The 20914-nt window shown below is 42.7% G+C and overlaps 1 protein-coding gene across 1 annotated transcript in view; it reads left to right on the top strand.

The window, feature by feature from the left end:
* Sybu (syntabulin (syntaxin-interacting)) overlaps nt 1–20914 on the top strand; it is a gene marked incomplete at its 5' end in the record, with an annotated part of 65532 nt that overhangs the window by 11174 nt on the left and 33444 nt on the right. Inside the window, 1 exon segment of the mRNA XM_005381884.2 lies at nt 8788–8985. Coding sequence (XP_005381941.2) covers nt 8788–8985 — 198 coding nt within the window.

The raw sequence follows: 20914 nt of genomic DNA, 5'->3' as shown, positions 1-20914 counted from the left end.
CCCATCCAGGAAAAGCTTTTCAAAAAGAGTGGCCTAGAAACTGCAAATAAACTCACACTGCTAAGGAGAAACAAAGTCAGAAAGATTTGTGATGGGCCTGTTTTGGAAAGATCATAACCTTGCGAAACAAGAAACTAGAGAAATAAAAGCTTGCTTAGGACAGGAATTCCCGACCCGCGTTGCCAGGCTCACCTGTCTCTGGGCAGGGACACAGCCCACCTTGAGTTCCCAGGGTCAGTCTTCAGCCCCTCCCTCCCCGTTATGTCAGCTGTGTGGACCATGTCTTTCCCCTGTGGATGGCTTCTGCAGAGACTGCACGTGCAAATCAGCGACTTCGATGCTTGGGATAAAACCAGCCCATGTTTCAGAGAGAGCCCAGGTCCTCTGAGGAAAGGGAGCTGACTTCATTCACTTCCCTGTGTGTCCTCCTACTGCTGAGGGCTTCACCAGCGAGACTTTTATGGGAGCACTCAAGGATCCAAAATAACTCAGAAATCCCCGGAATGTTCACATGTGAAACAATTATTTTGTCTCCAAGCAACAAGGGAAGCATCCACTAAATAATTACTCCACTGTCCACTTTTTCAGAGATGCAGGTTATATCTTAGTGTGAGTTTTCCCTCTGAGATACTTGGACAAACTCATTTTTGTCGGTATGCACAGAGCACCACGAGTTCAGAGAAAGAAGCTCCAGGGCTCCTCATCGCTGCAACTTCCATCCCTTTTCTCTGCTTGTCTTCGCAGCAGAACTTTGAGGGTCTCTGTGATCTGCCTTTCCAGGCACATGAGTGGCCACAGGGTCAGATCTCGTAATCTCTTGCCTGCCTTCATTTCCCTTGAATGAGGCAGCATGAGGCACAACAGAACAAGCCCGTCTCTTAGGAGAGATTTTCCTCCTTGGCTTTTGTGATCCTACCCACGCATTCCTCCTACCTCTCAAGCCGCTCCTCTGTCACTTTCATTGGCCTCTTCTTGTCCTGCCCTCCCTGAGGGCTCCATCCACGACTGTGTCTGTACCGCCTTCAACCTGTAGGTTGCTGAGCCTCCTCCCCACCCCTAAGTTTCAGGCTGACTTGCAGACATGCTGCTTTGTAACTGGGGTTCTGAGGTGCTGTGGACTCCTTCTGCAGATGTTTTTTAGGTTCTTGTCATCCTGAACAAAGAATTAGGATGAGCACAAAAGCTAGCAAGGTTTTCCGCTTGTTACAGTTCTGGCCAATTAAAATAGGAAAAGAAGTACATTCTGCAAGGTGAGAGCAGACAGCTGTGAAAGAGAGAGCACTGTGTCGGAGAAGTGGCTGTCTTTTATATCTTCCACTCCTCGGGCTGAAGTCAGATGTAGGGCATCCTATCAGAAACCTGCTTGATCTCTTGTGAGAAGAACTGAAGATAACACTTTCGGATTGGTCCCAGATGCTAGGATTTGCGAGCTGATTTTCTGCTCATGTGTCCTGGATTTCCATGAGTGACAGGTCATACTTACTTACCCAGCCAGATCTCCTGCTTCAGCTTGATATCTCCAGGACCACATTTAATTTCTGCCTTCGAGTTACCATATCAAAATCAAAATGCTTGATTTCATTCTCTGCACAGTCATAAGTCCATTTTATCAAACCAGAAGTTATTACTATATAGCTACTTCTCTAAAGAAAACTAGACGAGATCCTTGAGTCTTTTCTGTTACTGAAAACAAATGCTTTCACTTATTTTCCAAATCTATCTCAAAGCCATTCACTTGTCTCCATTTTCACTACTACCATCCTAGTCAAACCACTGTTCACTTCTCACTTATGCTATGGTAATGGCCTCTAAATGGGTTTATTTGCTTGTGCTCTTTTATTCTCAAAGGGAACGTGTAGCATAGTGGTTAAGAAGGTGGCTCTGGAGTTGCCTATCTGGATTCCAACCATGGCCCTACCACTTACTGATTACAGGCTTGGGCAGGTAGCTTAACTTCTGGTGCTTGTTTGTGTGCTTCCTGTGAGTCAGGATGGCAAGCTTGCCTATCTCAAAGGGGTATCGGATTAAATTACTTCAGATGTGTGATAGGTAACGTGATTAAAGAAGCAGTTGGTCCTTAGCTGGCACTCAGTAAGAACTAGCTAGGTATCGTATCATTAATTCAGCCTGTTTTCCTGTATAAGCACAAACCAGTTTTTTGTTATCTCCCAAGTAATTCACACTCTGGCGTCCAGTGAACCTGAGATAAACTTGCTGATTCCCGAACTGCAGTTTTGCACATCCTTGGAGTTCTGCCTCCCTGCAGCCTCACCGTCACTCTTCCTTTCACTGCCGGCCACCTGCCGATTTCCTCAGCGCACCGCCTTCTTTCCTACCTGGAGCGTTTGGAATCATTGTCTCCTTTGCCTAGGTTCTTCTCCCTGGCTTCTCTCTGCTTAGTTGCTTCTCATTTCTTGGTTTCTACTCAGAGGCTCTTTCCACGACAGCCTATCTAATGAAGTGCTTTCCTCGCCTGCCTGCTTAGTCTACGTATCACACAGTTTGTTTCATTAATGGTACATCACCATTCAAAATACCATCTTTGTGTACTTTTCTACTTGCTTATTAACTGTGTCTCTTCACCACTCGAATGTGACCTCCTTAATGCGACAATCTGAGTTTTGATCATCATTATATCCCTAGAATGTAAAATAACACCTGACACAATAGGAAATTGGTAATGATTTGCGGAAAGGTAGGTGGACGATTGTATCACTCAGTGCTTGCTAGAGAAACAGGTTTAATGGAAGATACACAAATATATAAGCGTTTACAAGATGGGCTTACAGTGGCTGCACACAGAGGCAGGTGTGGAAGAGTGCAAAAGGACCATCTGTGCAGCGGAAATCCGGAAGTGCCCCCGTGAGTCTATCAGGAGGCTGAAGGTTCTGTAATGGAAGGCTGACGGGTCTCCTCCGGTGGCTGAAGGGTCTATGCTAGAGGCCAGGAGACAATGTCCAGGGTGAAAAGACTGGAGCTCCTCCTAAGAAACAAAAGCAAGCTTTCCTTCTTCATTTCCCTTTTATTCCATTCGGGCTACACGCCTGTAGGTTGGTGCCACTCCCGCCCAGGGCGGATCTTGTCTCCAGTAAATCCCTGCAGCCACACCCAGAGCTGTGCTGATCCAGTTAAATTGAGTGTTTCTCACTCGGACTGACACCGTCAGTTAACTACGGCAATGCTGGCTGGCTGGCTGGCTGGCTGGATGATGGGTGGGATCCGTACACTTCACTACTGCCCACAAGTTAGTGGCCTCGAATCCCAAAAGAAATTAGTAGAAAGCCTGGTAGATTTGTGAATTCTCACTATGAAAAGATGCTAAAATTAGCTGAAATAATAGAAATGCAAATTTTGCTATAGAAAACTTAGAATGCAAAAGTATGCATTCTGTGCGTATGTCTGCATGTGCTGAGGCTGGAGTGCTGGAAACAAAAGATTTTCTCGCCTCAGATTTCTGTGGTCTGCTTATTATGGGATGGCTTTTTTCTGACATCTTCTTTATTCTGTTTTTAATTTGGGCATTCCCAGAATTGCTGATATTTCCTCTTGGAACAAGCATAAGTTGGAAATTTTTTTAAAAAGCTAGCTTATAATTTAAAAAAGCACACGATTACACAAATTGGTACTTGAATTCTAAGTCAGTTAATTGCTAATTGTGTTCCCCAATTCTCTCTTGTTAAAAAAACGTATTTAGGTAATTTTTGTGATTTGGGAGATTGAACCCAAGGGCTGTGGGCATTCTAGGAAAGTGCTTTCTTAACCTCTCTGAGCTTCAGTTTTTCCTACCTAAGATGCATTATTAAAATTATGTGATTAAAAATGATCGTGCTTGGGGCTGGGGATTTAGCTCAGAGGCACAGTGCCTGCCTGATAAGTGCAAGGTCATGAGTTCGATTCCCAGTACAGGAGAAAACCAAAAAAAAAAAAAAAAAAAAAGGTCATGCTTACACATGATAGGTATTTAATAAATGTCACTTTTCTTCCCTTACCCATGTTCTTCCAGTGCATATGAAAGAATGGTGTGCGTTAAAAATGTCACATGGTTCAGATTCACTATAAATTTAAACTTTTTAAACTCATGGCTCTCTGTCTCCATTAAACTACTTTTTAAAATGCCAATAACTGAAAACAATAAAAACAGTAACTATATTAGCATCTGTTCCATGGTAGATACTCAATATTTATTGAATGAAAAATAGGAAATCTTTAACCTCTTCCCTTGTTCATGAGAATCAGTTACACTTCCATGTAGTTCAAAGTTATGTTTCCTTAAAATACCGATGATTTTCCCCTCTAGTTATGCAGCTGACCATTATGCATCAAACCATAACTAAATCTTTTAAGAAATTATGGCACAAAACCACATTTTCCTTTGCCTGATGTTATTTTTAAATGTATCTTCTGGAATTGTTTAGTCCAACATATTGGAAAGCCAGTGAGCTGTGAGTTCTAAATTCCAAAATGAAATAGAAGATTTAGACTAGAGCTTTGAAGAAATATTCTATTTGTAATCTTTAGAACCAGGTATCATATGCTTAATTCTAGTTATTGTAAGGAGATTTTGGTAGGACTTGGTCATCATAATTGCCACCAAATGTATTTGATGGTACTGGCTGTTAGGCATGTTTATTAAATATCAGAAGTTTTATAATACAAAACTACATATACTTGCACATACTTTGAATAATCTTAATATTTTTAAGTACATAAATTAACTATGTAAAAGGTATTCACTGCTTTCAAATTTTCATCAAAAAACTTTGGAAAGTAAAGTGCAAAGAATTAGATTTCCTAAAAAATATAATGATAATAATAAAGTCAGCATCTGACTTGCACGTTACAATATATTTTACGGTGAATTCCATATGGATTTAATTTAAATGAAAGGTATAACTAGCAGGTAGGTAAATATTTAATTGATCTTTAAGTAAACAAGGACATTGTAAGCATGAAAGCATTGGAAGAAATCATGAAGGAATATATAGAGAGATGTGACAAAACAGAAAAAGGTTTGAATATAGAAAACATAAAGTTAAAAGCAGACAGCAAACTGGGTTGAACATGACAGAAGGCTAATGCTTTCACATATAAAGACATCTTACAGATTAATAATAAAGCCTAAATATCCAAATGGAGAAATTATCGAAGGACATGTGCATGCATATGTGTATCTTTTGAATTCCTCTTTGTCCAGGAAACCAACAGTTTTCTGCCTCCTTTTAAAACCATAGAACAAAACTTCCCTCATCGCAAACCAGATTGAAAGTTCTTACCTACTGAAGCACTCTTCTGGATATCTGAAATGTCCTACACTTTTTGGGTAGGTTATATAGGATTTTTGCCATTTACAGTCCAGAAATAGTTCCCCTATTTTTATCATAAAAGAAAAATTTAAATTTCTTCATCTTAACATATTTTATGAGTTCTAGAACTGTAACTCTCATGTTTGTAAATCTGTAGACTCTCCAGACCAAGTTCTAGCGGTTAGGATGGTAGCAGGAGGCAGAAGGCACAAAGGTGTTAACAAAAGGAGGCTTAATAAATACAGTATGTCTCTTTTATGGGTGATTGGCCCGCTGTAGTTTTAGCTCATGATAAGATTGGTGTAAATGCGAACCGAGAATATTTTGACCTTGACAAGGAATATTCTCTTCATCTCAGCTGGTAGCCAGCTCCCACCTACACCCTGAAGTTGAGGAGATGGGGGAGGAAAGGCCGAGAAGGAGCCCAAGATGAGACTTGTGGAAAAGATAACTATTTCTTCAGCACAGCGCAGGAAAATCCCTCAGGTGCCCCAGGTGGCCAGATGACCTTCTGTGTCTGTGCTGGGGTTTCCTTTGCATGATCTAAAATGTGTCCTCTATGGTAGGAAACCTAATGGCTCTGGCCTTCGTCCACTAGATTCCTTTGTTCATGTTGGTCCCATTAGACAAAACAGGCAAATATCCAGCCTTCTCTGAGAACACATTGATTTTCTTGGGAAAGCAATTAGTTGAACAGACTTACCAGTTTGTAAGAACTGTGTAACACAAGTAATACATGTCAGCTCCATTTGGCTTTATTAATAACCTCCATCAAAATAGGGACTGGGTATGCCTGTAATACATTCCTTTAACCAATGAAAGAACATGTCTCATATTCCTGTTTTTCCCCTTCCTGTGAACCCCAATGGTAGACAGCTAAGAGATGTTTACATAGTAATTCAAATACTTTAAGTGGTATCCAGAGTTCGAGATCTATTTAGGTATTCATCTTCTCATTCCCTGTGCCTGGAGATACAGGCGGCAAACATGGATGACAGGTGAGCATGCACTTCCGGTGAAATAGTGCTCCTGCCTTTCTCACACGGCCACCACTTTAATTCCAGCTCTTAATTTTTAACCGGTCCCATCATTTAATCTATGAAATTACCGGGACTGAAAACATGGTGTGTACATATTCATTCTTAACTCCTGAAAATTGCTGATAGAACCAAACAAAACTTACTTGCCTCTCTGTGTGCTGAAACCATATTTTTTTTGTCTTTTTTTGTCTTTTTTTTTTGAGACAGGGACTTGCTGTGCAGTTCAGGCTGGCCTTGAGCTCACTTTATAGCCCAGGCTGGTCTCAGTCTTGCAGTGATCCTCCTGCCTCAGCCTCCCGAGTGCTGAGATTACAGGCATGTGCCACCACACCCGGCTTAAACCATAATTTTGAAAGCATTTCTCAGCACTGTTTGTCAGTACTGGCTATCACTTTGTTTTATCCCTTTGAATCTGAAAGTTGTCGAGATAAATGACCTTTTAGAATTTCCAAAGAACATGTTCTTATTTATTCGGGTTCTCTCTCTTTGAAAAGAAGTAACTTACAGAGGCAACTCATAGGGAATACTTCTTAAGGGCAATAGGTACTTTGAAGGGATTAGACCTCATTCGTTTATCTGTTTGGGGGTAGGACTCAAGAAACAGCCTCTCTGAGGCAATGTGCAGACCAGTGGAGCCGTATAAAGTTGCTGGAGTCCGGCTAAGTAATTAGCAACTTCGCACCTTTAGAGCAGAGCTCAGATTTCTTTGGATTGAGGGGACGAACATGAAAACATAAGGGAAAGGCAGGGACGGTAGGCACTGAACTGAGCAGGAGCAGCCAAGGGAGGGGGCTCATCGCGGGCATCGGAATTCCGAAAGGACCTGCACTGCCACACAGGCTGCAAGGCAGGAAGCTCGAGCAGTGTGCTAAACACTATTCATTGCCGAGAACAGACCACGGAGGTCCTGTGGATATGGATGTGTCTGAAAGTCAAGAAAAGGCATCAAAAGAAACAAATGCTTTTATTAATGCCAAGTTCAGTTTGTTCCAGGAACTGGAATATTTCATCATAAGCAGTGCAGTATAAGCCAAGAGTGAAGCAATGGCCATTCTTTCTTAGATGGATTCTAGGTATAATTCAGAGACCCAGCATATTTTATCCAGGCCTAGTTCTTTTTTCTTTTTAAACAGAAGAAAAATACACAATAAAAGCAATGATACAAAATTTCAAAATAAGACTGTAGGAGAATAACAATGTTCAGTACATTGTGCATTGTTATCTTCAAAGTAGTTGCTCATCATACAAGATACAGGCGGGAAGAACCAATCAAGCAATACAGGCAATACCTTGTTCTACTTCTGTCTTGATTCCAGCTGTGGAGGTATAAGATAGCCTTTGATAGAAGGCAAATTATTTTCATTACCTTTACAGTCATAGAAAATTAGTAATACTAAAAATTAATGATCTGTATTTTTATTCATTCTTTTTGTCTTAATTAGTTGATACAGTAACTCTGGCATCAAAAGAGTTACATATAATGAAGAAATCACTTAGTAATGAAAATTTACTACCATCTAACCAGTGAGAGTGAGCACATTTTTGAGTAATATTGATTGGCTTTAAGTTCCAATACATTCTCCTCACCAAAATACAAGTCAGTTAACCGACCATCATAAATAACTTTAATAAATATGGGAAGAATTTACAGGAGTCACCAGTAGGACTTCCCTGTTTGCTTAAGAAGCATTTATACTTCATATCGTACATAGTAACTTAAAGTACTGTCCCTGATAATAATAATCTATAATTTGGAAGTTAAGAAAATGTTTCTAATGTGAGTATCATTTTCATTTCGGTAGTGTGCTCCAAACAAACATGTATGAGAGTGGCATATTTTTGGTTGACTGTGTGTGTTAAAACAGGATTACTCCTTTTGGCTTCTTTGAACTTCTAAAGCAGAGGGCTTAGCTGTCAAATTCCCTGAGCCCATTGATGTTGTAAGTGATCATAAACTGGTTCTATCCGTAATATTCAAGTATCTTTGCTTTCCTAGCATAAGCAGCTCTCAGTTGCACACACTCACAATCCTGAGTGGTTCTGGTGAACTTTTCATTACTAACCCCATCCAAAAACCAGTGGACAGATACGGCCCAGAATTACACTATTGTGAAGCATTCAAACATATGTTTACATTTTCAAAATACAAAGTATAAGTGTTACAGAATTATCTGTGATCAAAAAATTTTTAAGATTTTCTTCTTTAAAGTGTCACCTTAGAATAGTTTTTGTTTGCTTTGTTAACGTGAGTCGCCCAAATATGGAAAAATGCAAGGGAAGTCATCAGAGAGGGTCCTAGGCAGCAGCTGACCTGGGTCTCACAGACAGAGCACGCGTGTGAGCCACATACGCGCCTGTGGTCCTGGCAGGGCCCCGCACTGCTTCTCTTTGCCATCGTTAATTTCCTTCTCCTCGTGAAACACTTACCGATTCCTGTCTCCTAGATGACACAGGCTGTCCTAGCAGCCAGTCAGTGTCTCCTGTGAAGACGCCCTCAGACACCGGAAACAGTCCCATTGGCTTTTGCCCTGGCAGTGATGAAGACTTTACCAGAAAGAAATGCACGGTTGGAATTCCTGGGGAGGGAAGCGTCCCATCAGCGCGGCATAAGAAGGAATTGAAGGCAGGCCTCGTAAAGCCAGGTAAGTGTATGGACACTTTGTGTTTTGGAGCATGACGACTTGAGTGATTTTCTTTTTTTTTTTTTGAGTGATTTTCTATTTGAAACGAAATAACTATATTCTGTACCCAGAACACAGAAACATTTTTAAAGTAGGTAGACTGTGGAGTGAAATATTTTGTGTAATAGTTATTAATAATTGAGTAAAGAGAATAACATGTATCCATTATAAAGAATTTTTTTAAATAAACCAAGTTGAAGAAATACATACTGATGCTCACTTTGGCAGCAGATATACTAAAATAGGAAATATATACTGATAGTCTAACAGACATTTTAAAGTATATAATTCTAGCTTAAATTAATAAGATGTTATGTATTTCTTTAATGTAAAGATGATCTTACATAAGTGTGTGGATTTTCAATAATTAAAAAATATGAAGAGCCACAAGATAAAATGAAGATGATTATTGCAATGAATGAAATGCCATGAGCGTCAGACAAAATCAGTTGTCAAATCTGAAAATATACATGAATATTTGGTATCTCAGAAATATAAACTGATAGAGTTTTAGAAAAACTGAAGTGATAGCTTTGTAGTCAGGGAAACCAAACATTAGCATTTGGAGAGAACCTCTATACTTCATTCTGTTCTTTACCACTCATAGTTACACTGCACACGTTTCTGCTCAAAGACAGACTGGTGGCTTGCGCAAGACTTCACTCCATATTTGTTTTCAGATTTCTGTTTGATGACATTGGTGTGCAAGGGGCTGCAGATGTTTTTACTTCTTTGGGGTCAAGGCTTGGTCCTGCGTCCTCTTCGTGGGGTGCTGGCATCTCTCTTGGCTTTTGTGTTTCTTGAATAATTGATGTGCACCGTCTTTCCTAATAGTTTATTCTTTATCTTGCTTTGGTCCCACCAAAGAGAGTATCATTTCATTTCAGAGCAAAACTTAAACTGTGTGAAAAAAGAAAAAACTTACTAGTCCTGTGTTTTAGAATAATATGAAAAAGAAAAGACATGATACACAACGGGGAAATGAAGCCAGCATATAAGGAAGAGAAATGAGGATTGTAGAAAGGGTAAGGCACCCTTGATATGTAAGAAAGAGGCAGTGAGCTCAAGAATGTCACATACCTCATCACATGGCCAATAAATAAAACTGTTGTCTTGTGCACTCAAAGACCAGAACGGCCTCTTTGTGCCGCAGTTCAGTTGTCTTTCTTTAAGTTGAGGTGGAATTCATACGTAGATAAATTTACCTAGTTAACGATGTACAGTTTAGTGGGTTTTAGTCTATTCAAACTGTTGTGGAAACATTACCGTTCTCTAACCCTTAACAGTTTTTTCTCACCCCAATATTGAAACTTCCTACCCATCAACACTCATTCTCCATTATCTTTTCCTCTCCAGCCCTGACTTGCCTCCCTGCCACCCCTGCCACAACCCTGCCTCTGTCTCTGTCTGTGTGTCTGTCTCTCTCTGGATTTGTATTTCCTGGATATCTCATACAAATACAATCGTACATTATGTGGCCTTCCTTGTCTTCTTTTACTTACGGTAATGTTTCCTAGGTTCTTCAGTGTAGCATGTATCAGTACTCCATTCTTTTTTATGGCTGAGTGATATTCCTTTGTATGTATGTGCCACATTTTGAAATAAGTTCTTTTTAAAAATCAATTTCATATTTACGGAAAAATTGGGTGGAGAGTATCAAGAGTTCTTAGATATCCTTTCACTATCACTACCTCCTGCATCCTGTTATTAATGTCTTGCCTTTGTGAGATGATATATTTCATTTATCTGTTCATAATTGACATTTGGATTGTTTCCAGTTTTTAGCTATTATAAGCAGTGGTGCTATGAACCTTGGTGTACAGGTTTTTGTGTGAACACGTTTTCAATTCTTTTGAGCAAATGGCTAGGAAAGAAATTTCCACGTCTTATGCTGACTCAACATTTGACATATTAAGGGACTGCCAATCTGCCAGATTCTTTTCCAAAATGGCTGAGCAATTTTACATTCACACCAGCAATAATGAGAGTTCCAGTGTCTCCACATCCTGGCTTACACTTGTTACTGTTTATATATTTTTAAAAAATTTATTACAGCCCTTTGCCTCGGTCTGTTTCATGTTGCTGTAATTCCATACCCAAAAGTGAAAAATGTAGGAGAAGAAATGTGTTCCTTACAATTTCGGAAGCTGGGAAGTTCAAGGTCAAGGAACTTGCATCTAGCAAAGGCCTTCCTTTAACATACCATGGAAGAGGACATCAAATGTGAAAGAGAAGTAGACCACTCACGTCTTTCTCTTCTTATAACATCACTAATCCCATTATGGGGCTAAAGATCTATGCTTTAGAAAAGAAATGCCTGTGTGCCCCAAATATCATACTATTTCAAAGCTTTCATGGATGTCCTTTATTAAGATTTATGAATAATAGTTTAATGCCTCTTGCTCAAAGGCAGATCCTGAAACAAAGCTTTTGTTAACAAGTTCTGGTTTCATTGCTCATAGGCATAAGTATCACTTCAGCAGTATTTACCTTGTGATCCTCTTATTTACCTGCATAGAACCAGGGTAAAGAGACCCTTAGAATCTGTTAGTTGTCTAAGATTCCCAGTGTCATCATTGAAAAACGCTGCAGCCTTTGAAGAGGAGTCGGTACTGTTACAGTATGCTCTTTGTATTTGAGAAGAACCTGTGTCGTGACCTATAGATCTCTGAACTTCGGGCAGAGTAAACCTGTCAGTCTCATAAATGTGAAGAGAGGGAATCCTGGGAGTCCGAGCCCCGTGGCTGATGCTGGTTTATCAGCTGCAGAGATATCATCTGTTAAACCACAAGAGGGCCCTGCTCTTGGGTAAAAGCGATCCACCTCCTCCCTGACCCCACGTGACCCTCTCCCCTCAGCCAAAGCCCATCTTCAGCTCGATTCACGCTCTACTTTTTAAAATAAACTGACTCATTAAAACCGATACCAATTTATTAAAATAGCAAGCAATTAGAGGCTTCTATGTAGGTGCTCAGGGGCTCTTTAACAGTAAGTAACTCAAGCCCATTTTAGGTCCCTTGCTCTAGATTTTGGGGGCCTGCTGTTCTCTCATTAAAATGCCCCCAAGGCCCCTCAGATGAAGAGTGAATGCTGTTCCCGGTGTCTGTGAGGCAGAAGGAGAAAGGAAATATGTCACAGGGTGCTGGGAAGGGCTTGCAAGGTGAGCTGAGCAATGAGCAAGCCCCGACCTTGCCAACAGGGCCCCGCAGCGTGGGCAGCAGGAAAGCCCTGCCTGCCAGGCCAGGACTCCTTCTGGAACCTTCCTGGAGGCCATGGAAGCCTCCTGTCATTTTGGCTTCCGTCAGTTAGGATCTAAGCAGATTTAATTAAAAGTCGCCAACAAGAGCAAAAGGAAACATTCCTGCGGTCCATTTGGACAATGGCTTCGTGTTCTCCTGTTTTCCTTTTACTGAGAATTGAACAAAACATCCAAGGCTGAGTCTCCAGAGTCTGCCATTGTTGTCATAAAGTAGATGCCCAAAACATACTTAAATGGGAAAGAATATATGGTTTGTCCAAGCGATCACACTTAGTGTGAAAGGAGCAGGGGGAAGATGGGGTATACATGACAAGACATCATCCTTCTGGGGCGGAATGTGTAATGTAAGGCGGACTGCACAAGGCTAAATCTAGACGGTAGCGCTGATGTAAGGGGAACTCTCTTCGAGGAATCCAGGGTAGCAGCATTCCTCCTCCCGTGTGCCCCACCTGTCTGCAGTGGTTTCTTTTTACCCAGAAATGAAAGGCCTATTTGGATTACTGCGCCATTACCTTAAATGACAATTCCCGAGCGGACTTTAATGCTCGATTTATTTCTTGGGGAGTAGCTTAGTGAAGGAGCAGATCCCCTGGCACTGTTTTACAAATACAAAGAGTAAATCCTTTCTCCACCCTTGGAGAGGTGGGGGACAGTTACATAAGTTAAAGCAATAGGGGGATTGGAAAACCTGAAAGGAAACTCACCACCTGAGGCGATGAAGGAGATGAGTAAAGAGCAAAGGGTGAAGGCCACTATAACTTAAAAGAAGTCCACATTTAGAGACCAAAATGTTGAAATCTGCATTTGAACGATGTCACTGTATCTCCACAGCATTCAAACCAAGTTAGTCTCCCTTGTCACCAGACACCGCCAGGGTATTGAAATCCGAGACCTGGCCAAGCTGCACTGTAATAACCTCACAACAATAGCCAGGCATTGGTTACTTTCAAAACCAATTTCCCACAGCCAGGGGTATTCGATAGGACACTCAGAAGGCACCAGCTCGGTTAGTGATTGACGCTTTCATGCACAGCCAAAGCCCACAGATGTCTCTGTCTTATCACGCACACCATCTCTGCTTCAAAGTTAATTCCGCCAAGTGAAAGAACAGGCCGGCACCTTAGCTGGGGTGGGTCATCCTTACGCACAGCGAATCACTTGCCTACTTCAGGGAGTTCAAGGAGAACTGTTCGGGTTTAGACAGCGTCTCCCTGGGTCGCGTTGCCTGTTGGGAGGAAACAGCGTGTGCAGGGGGAGAGGAGACAGTTTCCAGCCGCCAGACTCTGGAGCCTGACATGCAGTGTTCAAATTCGCTTAGCCCTGTGTGGTCTTCAGTTGCGTGTCATCTGTTTGAAACTTTGCGCTCCACATCTGCAAAATGGGTTTTTAAAAGATTAAATTACTCCTCGCCTGATGTCCCTGCTGGTCCTTTGTAGTCTTTTGCTCCTCTTTTTAGTGGTACTGGGGATTGAACCCAGGGCCTTCACCCTACATCCCCAAACGCTTTTCGGTTTTTGTGTTGAGATGGGGTCTCACTAAGTTGCTGAGTTATGTAGGCTGAGCTTGAACTTGCCGTCTTCCTGCCGCAGCCTCTTAATAAAGATTTCACAAATTCCATGCACTTTATTTACAGGAAAACCCCTGAAACTCTCATACAGAGTTTGTATTTCTTTGTAATAAATTCTAAAATTATCTCCATTGGAATGCTTGATATAAAAGAACATTGACAAAGAGATGAATTCACAGCTGATGGCTTGGTAATGAGCAGAGATGGGAAAATACAAAAGAATAGATGAAATCCCTCTAAAAACTCCAGTGGCCTTAAAGTGTTTTAGGCCCTTACCAGCTTTAAATACCTGGTAGGAACAGGGCATGGGGGCACACACCTGCGATCCAAGCACTCTGGTGGGCTGAGGCATGAGGGTTACAAATTCAAGCCCGGCCACGGTAGTTTAGTGACTAGGAAGACGCTGTCTCAAAATGTATGAAGGACTGGGGATGTAGCTCAGTGCCAAGGCCCAGGGTCTGATCCCAGTACTTACTTACATACATACATGCATGCACACATACATATACATACACATGCATACACGCATGTATACACATACATGTGCACATACATTTACATGCATGTGTGCACACATATACGTACACAGATATATACATACACAGATGCATACATATATGTGTGCACTCACACATACATACACACACGCATGCATGCATGTATATATGCACAAACACATGCATGTGCATGCAGAATACATGCATACATGTGTGCATACACACATACACAGGCATGCATGCACATGATATGCACCCATACATGCATACACAGACACATATATACACATGCACAGATACATGCACACACATATACATGCATGCACATGCACACATACACACATGCGGATACATATACACATGTGCACATATACATGCACACACACATACATATGTACACATGCATACACATATACATACATGCACACATGCAAAGATACATACATACATACATACACATACATACATGCATACATCTTTGTAGCCAGTAGTTTGATAATTGATGTAGGTGTAAACTAAGCCATTATGATGTTGGAACTGGCAAAAAAAGACATGTATGAAGGCAGAACATGTTTTAAGCAGGAAAGATATTTCTGCAGAATGGAAGAAGTTAAAATATTAGTGCTAAAGGGGAAGATTTTGGTCATGGAAACGTTCTGCATTCTGCGACCTGGCATTGTTTTTCCAGTAGCTCACCAGTCGTAAGCAGGTCTTCCAGCAGCAAAGCCCCGCCTCAGATACAGATGGTAATCTATGTCAGAGACTGAAAGCCATATGAAAATATTTAGAAGGATATATTAGATGTAACTGTGCGCTTGAATTACACTCAGAAATATTATTCATTTTTTTAGCTAATAGTTCATGAACCCTGACTGTTCCAGGCAAAATTCCAAATACTTACTTTAATTAATCCTAATATCATTGCAAAAGAAAGGAAGAGGTGATACTGTTTACCGCATTTTACAGATAGGGACACTGAGGCACAGAGGAGTTCAGTAACTCAGCCACAGTCACACAGCTTGCAGGATAATCTTGTTCCCAACTTTTACCCACTGCAATGGTCATGAGGTTCACTTTCAAAGAAGTAATTTTAGTTACAGTAGGAGAGTGTGACCATTAAGAACAATGGTTGACATGAAATATGAATCATTTTTCTTTAATGTTTGTAGGACCCGAAAATTCTTCTTAGTTCGTGTTAAATTAGCTTATATAGTCCAAGTGTAGATGCTGTTTCTGACAGCAGAGTCAGTGAGCCTCAGTGTAACCGCAGTGAAGTAGAGAAAGTTGCAAACAAAAGGCAGCTTGGGTGCAGATCAGCAGAATAAACGCTGAAGACGTGACTACTAAAGGAACGCGAAGGTCATTCCCGCTGAATCATGAGCTAGTCTTTACTGGTTGAAATGTTTTATGTGCTGGGCTGCATATTATGCATACTTTTTCTCTTTTTTCTCTTCTTGGCAGTACTGGGAATTGAACCCAGGGCCTTTATACAAAGCAGTATTTCCAACCCTTTTTTATTTTGAGACAGGGTCTTGATAAGTTGTCCATGCAGGACTAGAACTTGCGATCCTCACGCCCTTGCCTCCAGGAGTAAGAGGATTACCGATGTGCTCCACAACTCCTGGCTTCTCCTGAATACTTTCTTAATCAGAGGATGGTAGATTTTGTCAAGCGGCAGCTTTTGCATTTATACTAAAACGGACCTCTGAAGCTTCCTTTCGCCCCAAGAAGAAGTATTCACACAGGAAAAGGCAGATCATGTTTGTGGTGGACTGTTTTCTAATCTATCGCGTCTCCCCAGCAGGGACCATACCAGTAAAATGAATGGACTGCAGTGAGTGGACCTGAGTATCTCACTGCAGCAGGTTCGCACATTTACTCTATGCTGTCTCCCAGCTGGGCTTCTGAGCATGCACCAGTCAGTGTAATGGTGCCGAAAGGCCCTTAATGGATTTTCCCTAGGAATCAGTGACTCACAATCCTCTTCTTCCCAGAGGCAACTTCCATCCAAATCTGGGTCTGCTAGGATTTGCTGCCTGTCTAGTGTTCTGAGCCACTGACGCGGGCCCTGCCAGACATTTACTAAGTATTCTAATGCATTAAGAAAGGAGCTCCCGCAGACCACGCCCCCGCCACTGAATGTCCTTACCAACTATCAGGGCAATGGAGGAACCCTGGAACTCTCTCGTATGTGTGGACTGATCACCCAAGAGTTGCAAGTCATGCAGATACATGCTTTAGGTTGGGCTCCCACTCCACTTCCTGTAATTGAGGAGCCCTTGTGGAAGGGACTGCCTGCAAAGGCATGGACGTGGTTAAGGGGATCCAGCAGGTTATCATGAAATATGTTGCACTGGCAACAGTTTGGAGCCGTTTCTGTGCCTTAAGGGGCACGAGGAGGGTTGTGCTATCCAGAAACCAGAGAGAGAGACCTGAAGGCCCTGGGCGAAGGAACTGTGGATGTGGGTAAAGGAAAGCAGACGCTGGCAGGGAGGGGGTAGGGCCTCTGTGTCCTGGCCTCACTGTCCTCCTCACCAGTAAACCCATGGGGAGGCGTGTGGGTGTACGGAGGGTTATTACCTGAGACGTGTATGTTGTAGAGCATAGCACGTTCCCATGGGTAGTTCACTGAGTTAAACTCTCCTACCACCAAAGCTTGTATTTGATAGAATCCAAAAGATAACACAGGCCGTGTTTAGTGAGGTAGTGCTTCAGGAACACTGCTACAGCCCGCGTGGTGGCGCATGCCTGTCACCCCAGCACTTGGGAGGCTGAGGCAGAAGGATCGCTAAGAGTTCAATGCCAGCCTGGGCTGCATAGTGAGAGACTGTCTCAACAAAACTAGGGAAGAAAGAAAGGAACACAGCTACCACATGCGAGCGTTCAGAGATACATGGACTAGAATGGCTGTAACCTTGCTAGAAGATGACCACTGAGTGAAAGTCCAAGAGGACACGAACTCTCACTGCCCTATGTGGTGAAAGAGCGGTTTCTGTTAAACCTAGGTTTGACTGTTAGCGCTGCACCTACTAGCGTTTATTCATCATTGCTCCCACAAGTATTTATTAATCATTTTCAAAGTGCTGAGCCCACGGCCCTAGGGATTAATAATAGAGCTGAAACACACGGGAGCCCTGTTCTCCCCATACTGTCTTTACTGTGGGCGGTGAAAGGGCAGCTCAGACGGTGACAGATGAAACAAGCTAATCCAGTGGGATGGAGGCGATGAGGGAGGGGGCGGGGAGCATGTGGGGAGGTGACACCGAGCCAAGAGCTTAGCTGTCCCCTTTCACGCTTGCGGAGGGTCTGGGGCACGCACAGGTGGTGGCCGAGCAGGGTGAGAAGGGCACGTGCAGAGGGCACTGGCTGGGAGGTAAGAAGAGAAGACGATGAGTGTGTTGGAGAGGTCTCTGGTGCTCTGTAGAGCTCGGGTGATCAGGGCCTGAAACTGACAGCAAGACACTAAATTTAGAAGGCGTAGCCTGGGATGGAGGCGGAGGAAGCAGAAACGTGCAGAGGTGCAGTTTTCCTTTGACGCCCAGGAGGGCTGCTTTTCCTCAAGAGGTTCAAGTGTTTGCTTGCTAACCCCAGCCTTAGAGCTAGGAGACAGTCAGTTCAGGGTTTTTTTTTTGTTCATGATTTTAGTTAAATATCTTTGTGCTTCGTGATTAGCTTCGAGGCGTTGGCTTTTATGCACGTTATTTAAATGCTTTATTCGCTGTCTCTTATCTGAGATACCTTTTAATTCATCTCACTCTCCCAGAGCAAGTCGTCTTGGCTTCTATCCAGTTTGTCTGAGAGGAAGCAATTTTGAATCCACGTCCTGTACTCTCATTGGTCACCGTTTCAAGTCTGCAGGGCATGGGTTAGATTGCTGTAACAAAAGGACCCCAGAATGCAGAGGTCAGAACTAGACAGATGTTTCTTTGTCTCTTGCGAGGTAGCCTGTCGGTGTTTGGGTGCTCCAGGCCGACAGGCAGCTAGGCCATCGTCACTCTTGTCTTTCTCTTTTGGGCCCAGATTGACCTGGCCGTCACCTGACTGGCAGAAAGCGGGGGAAGGAACAAGGGGCACTCACGTAGCCAGCTCAGGGCCAGGCTGAAGCAGTGCCACGTGTCATTTCCAGTTATATCCCAGGACATCTTGGTCACACGGGCACCTGTTACAGAAGGGGAGAATGGCGGCAGGCCACAGTAAGTGCCAGCAGACTGTCACAGTATCCTCCACACGGCATGGGGACAGCTGGCTTCTCCGCTATCAGTGTGTATAAGTGTTCTCCACTCTCCACGGCTTTTCAGACCCTGAGCTCAGACAGTGAGCGAGATAGGATTTTGTGAGTCAACCATTGGCTGTGTTACTATGGAAGAGGTGTTTACGGGGGTCCTACGTCGGGAGTAATTGGCAAATGTGCTTTTACAGTTCTCTGTCTCCTTAATTTTAAACCATCTGGTCAGCTGACCTCCAAAGGCCGCCAAAACTGGCACAGACTGAGGCCACTTGAGACTGATGTGTCTTGTTTAAATAGCACTTTTTGTTCAAAGAAGGAAGTTATGAGAACCCTACAATAAGGGACTTTGGAAAGACTAATAGAAGGGGCCTTCTTTTCAGAGAAGTAATTGTGGAAGGAAAAAATGCCTTGTAGATAGACCCTGAGACAGGGTGGCTTGGGTCACCTGCTTAGCAGTAGGTGGGGAGGGGATTTGGTGGGAGAAAGCATTTATTTTATGTGGTAAGGAAACATTTTTTTCTTTAACCATAATATGGGGAAATAATAGCTGCTCATGTTGCTGTGAGAGTCATAAGAGATGTTAGGTATAGCAGAGTAGGCATCATAACAAAGGTGCCCAAGACTGAGAGCTAAACATGCACATCCTCTTTGCAAGGTCATTGTCAGCGCTGGACTAGAGGCTGCATTTGTCGTGACGGTATTTCCCTGGCACAGAGTATGTGCTCAGTAATGATCACTGTCATTATGGTTATAAAATGAAAAATGAGAAGAGTTTTCAAATAGCCCAACGTGAAGGCTTTTTAGTGTTCCCTCACTATCCTGTGTGTATTGCCCTATTTCACTATGGATTCTGCGTTAGTAAGAATTGTTCTGAGACAGCAGAGAGCTTCGGTGAAAGCCCAAGAAATGTGTTTACTTCAAGAAAGCTCCTGTTTGGCAGGAATGTGCCTTCGCTTGTCCCAGAGAACCCTCAATTCAATCCTTCCCCGCAGAGGAACAGAACTCCCCTGTTCTTGTCTTCCCTGCACTGCTGGGGAGTGCCTTGCATACTTAAATAGCTGAAATTCGTGAAGGACCTAAGCATTTTCCTCAAAATGTCACAGGCTTGCCATTACATTTAGGGATGTGTGGTGGCATTGATGTAATTTTTTTACGTGCTTATTGGGATGTTATAATCAATGTAGAACATTTTACATGTGTTGTCCCAGTATTGTCAAAGGATTAGCCTTAATGGTTGTGTGCGCATTTACTTCTATTTTACAATTTGGTATTTCTTCCAATGCTTTGTGTCCATTCATGAGGGCGATGGATTCATTTCAAACACTGCAGTCGCCAGGGAGAAGGCCCTGTGGCCTTCTCTGATAGGCCAGCTCTCCCTCTGCCTCCTGTTGCTATGGTGCCCAGCAGAGTAACTTCCTTGCCCTGCACATGCGGGAGGCTCAGTCTCCATGGATACCCCACTCTGAGACTGTACTCTACAGAGAGATGAGCAGCACACACTGTATTTCTGCAGAAGACATACCCCAGCCTGCGGTGGGAGGCTGTTTGCAGAGGCAGTGTTTGCCATGAAAGTCTACGGAGCTTACCTTCTAAGTAAGTAGTATTAGTCACAGTAAGTCAATAATTATATTGGATCACAGAGGGTACGCTCTGTGTGCGTGTGTGCATGTGTGTGCGTGTATGTGTAAATTAGTTGTAGTGGGTTAAAAGTGTATATGAAAGACAAATTTTGAACTCCACCTTTTAAATATTTGAATGCAGTTAAAATCTTTCAGCTATACATACATATTGTTTCAAATACTCCTGCTTGTCCCTGAGTCCATTTGCATAATTTGATGCAAAGAAGAAAAAAAAAAGATTGCGGACAGTTACGTTTTTGAAGGCTCTTCTCACCCTGAGCATCGCATCTTGCATTTGTGAGTACCCAGCGTGGCCTTAGCAGTGGCGAGCTAGGGGAGTAGAGCACAGCCACAATTAATGCTAATTGGCACCGCGTGCAGTTTGCAGTGGGCCTCTGTGTAGGCTGAGATGCAATGTATTTACTATCGAGAAAGGACCTGCTTGAGTGATTAGGAAAAGAAATGCCCATGCCTGCCTGTTCACCATGAAAATTATTCAGAGCACATCTCTTGGACCCATTTTAATTTGCTTTTCTCACATGGAATCCAGTAGAAATTCTAAGACGCTTCGTGTCTCACGGAATGGAGATGTGGGAAAAATGTCATTGTGTTAACTGATGCCATCTCACACTTCCTCTTCACTGTGCATGCCAAGAGCATAAGGGTTGGGTTCCCGGTGTTGGAAAACACACGAGTCATCTTAAAGCTCATTTCATCTGC

The sequence above is a fragment of the Chinchilla lanigera genome, unplaced genomic scaffold (genome assembly GCF_000276665.1).
Source record: "Chinchilla lanigera isolate Chin_1 unplaced genomic scaffold, ChiLan1.0 scaffold00016, whole genome shotgun sequence".
Classification (NCBI taxonomy): Eukaryota; Metazoa; Chordata; class Mammalia; order Rodentia; family Chinchillidae; genus Chinchilla; species Chinchilla lanigera.
Note: the sequence above shows the minus strand (reverse complement) of the source record. Positions and strands in the feature narration are given on the sequence as shown.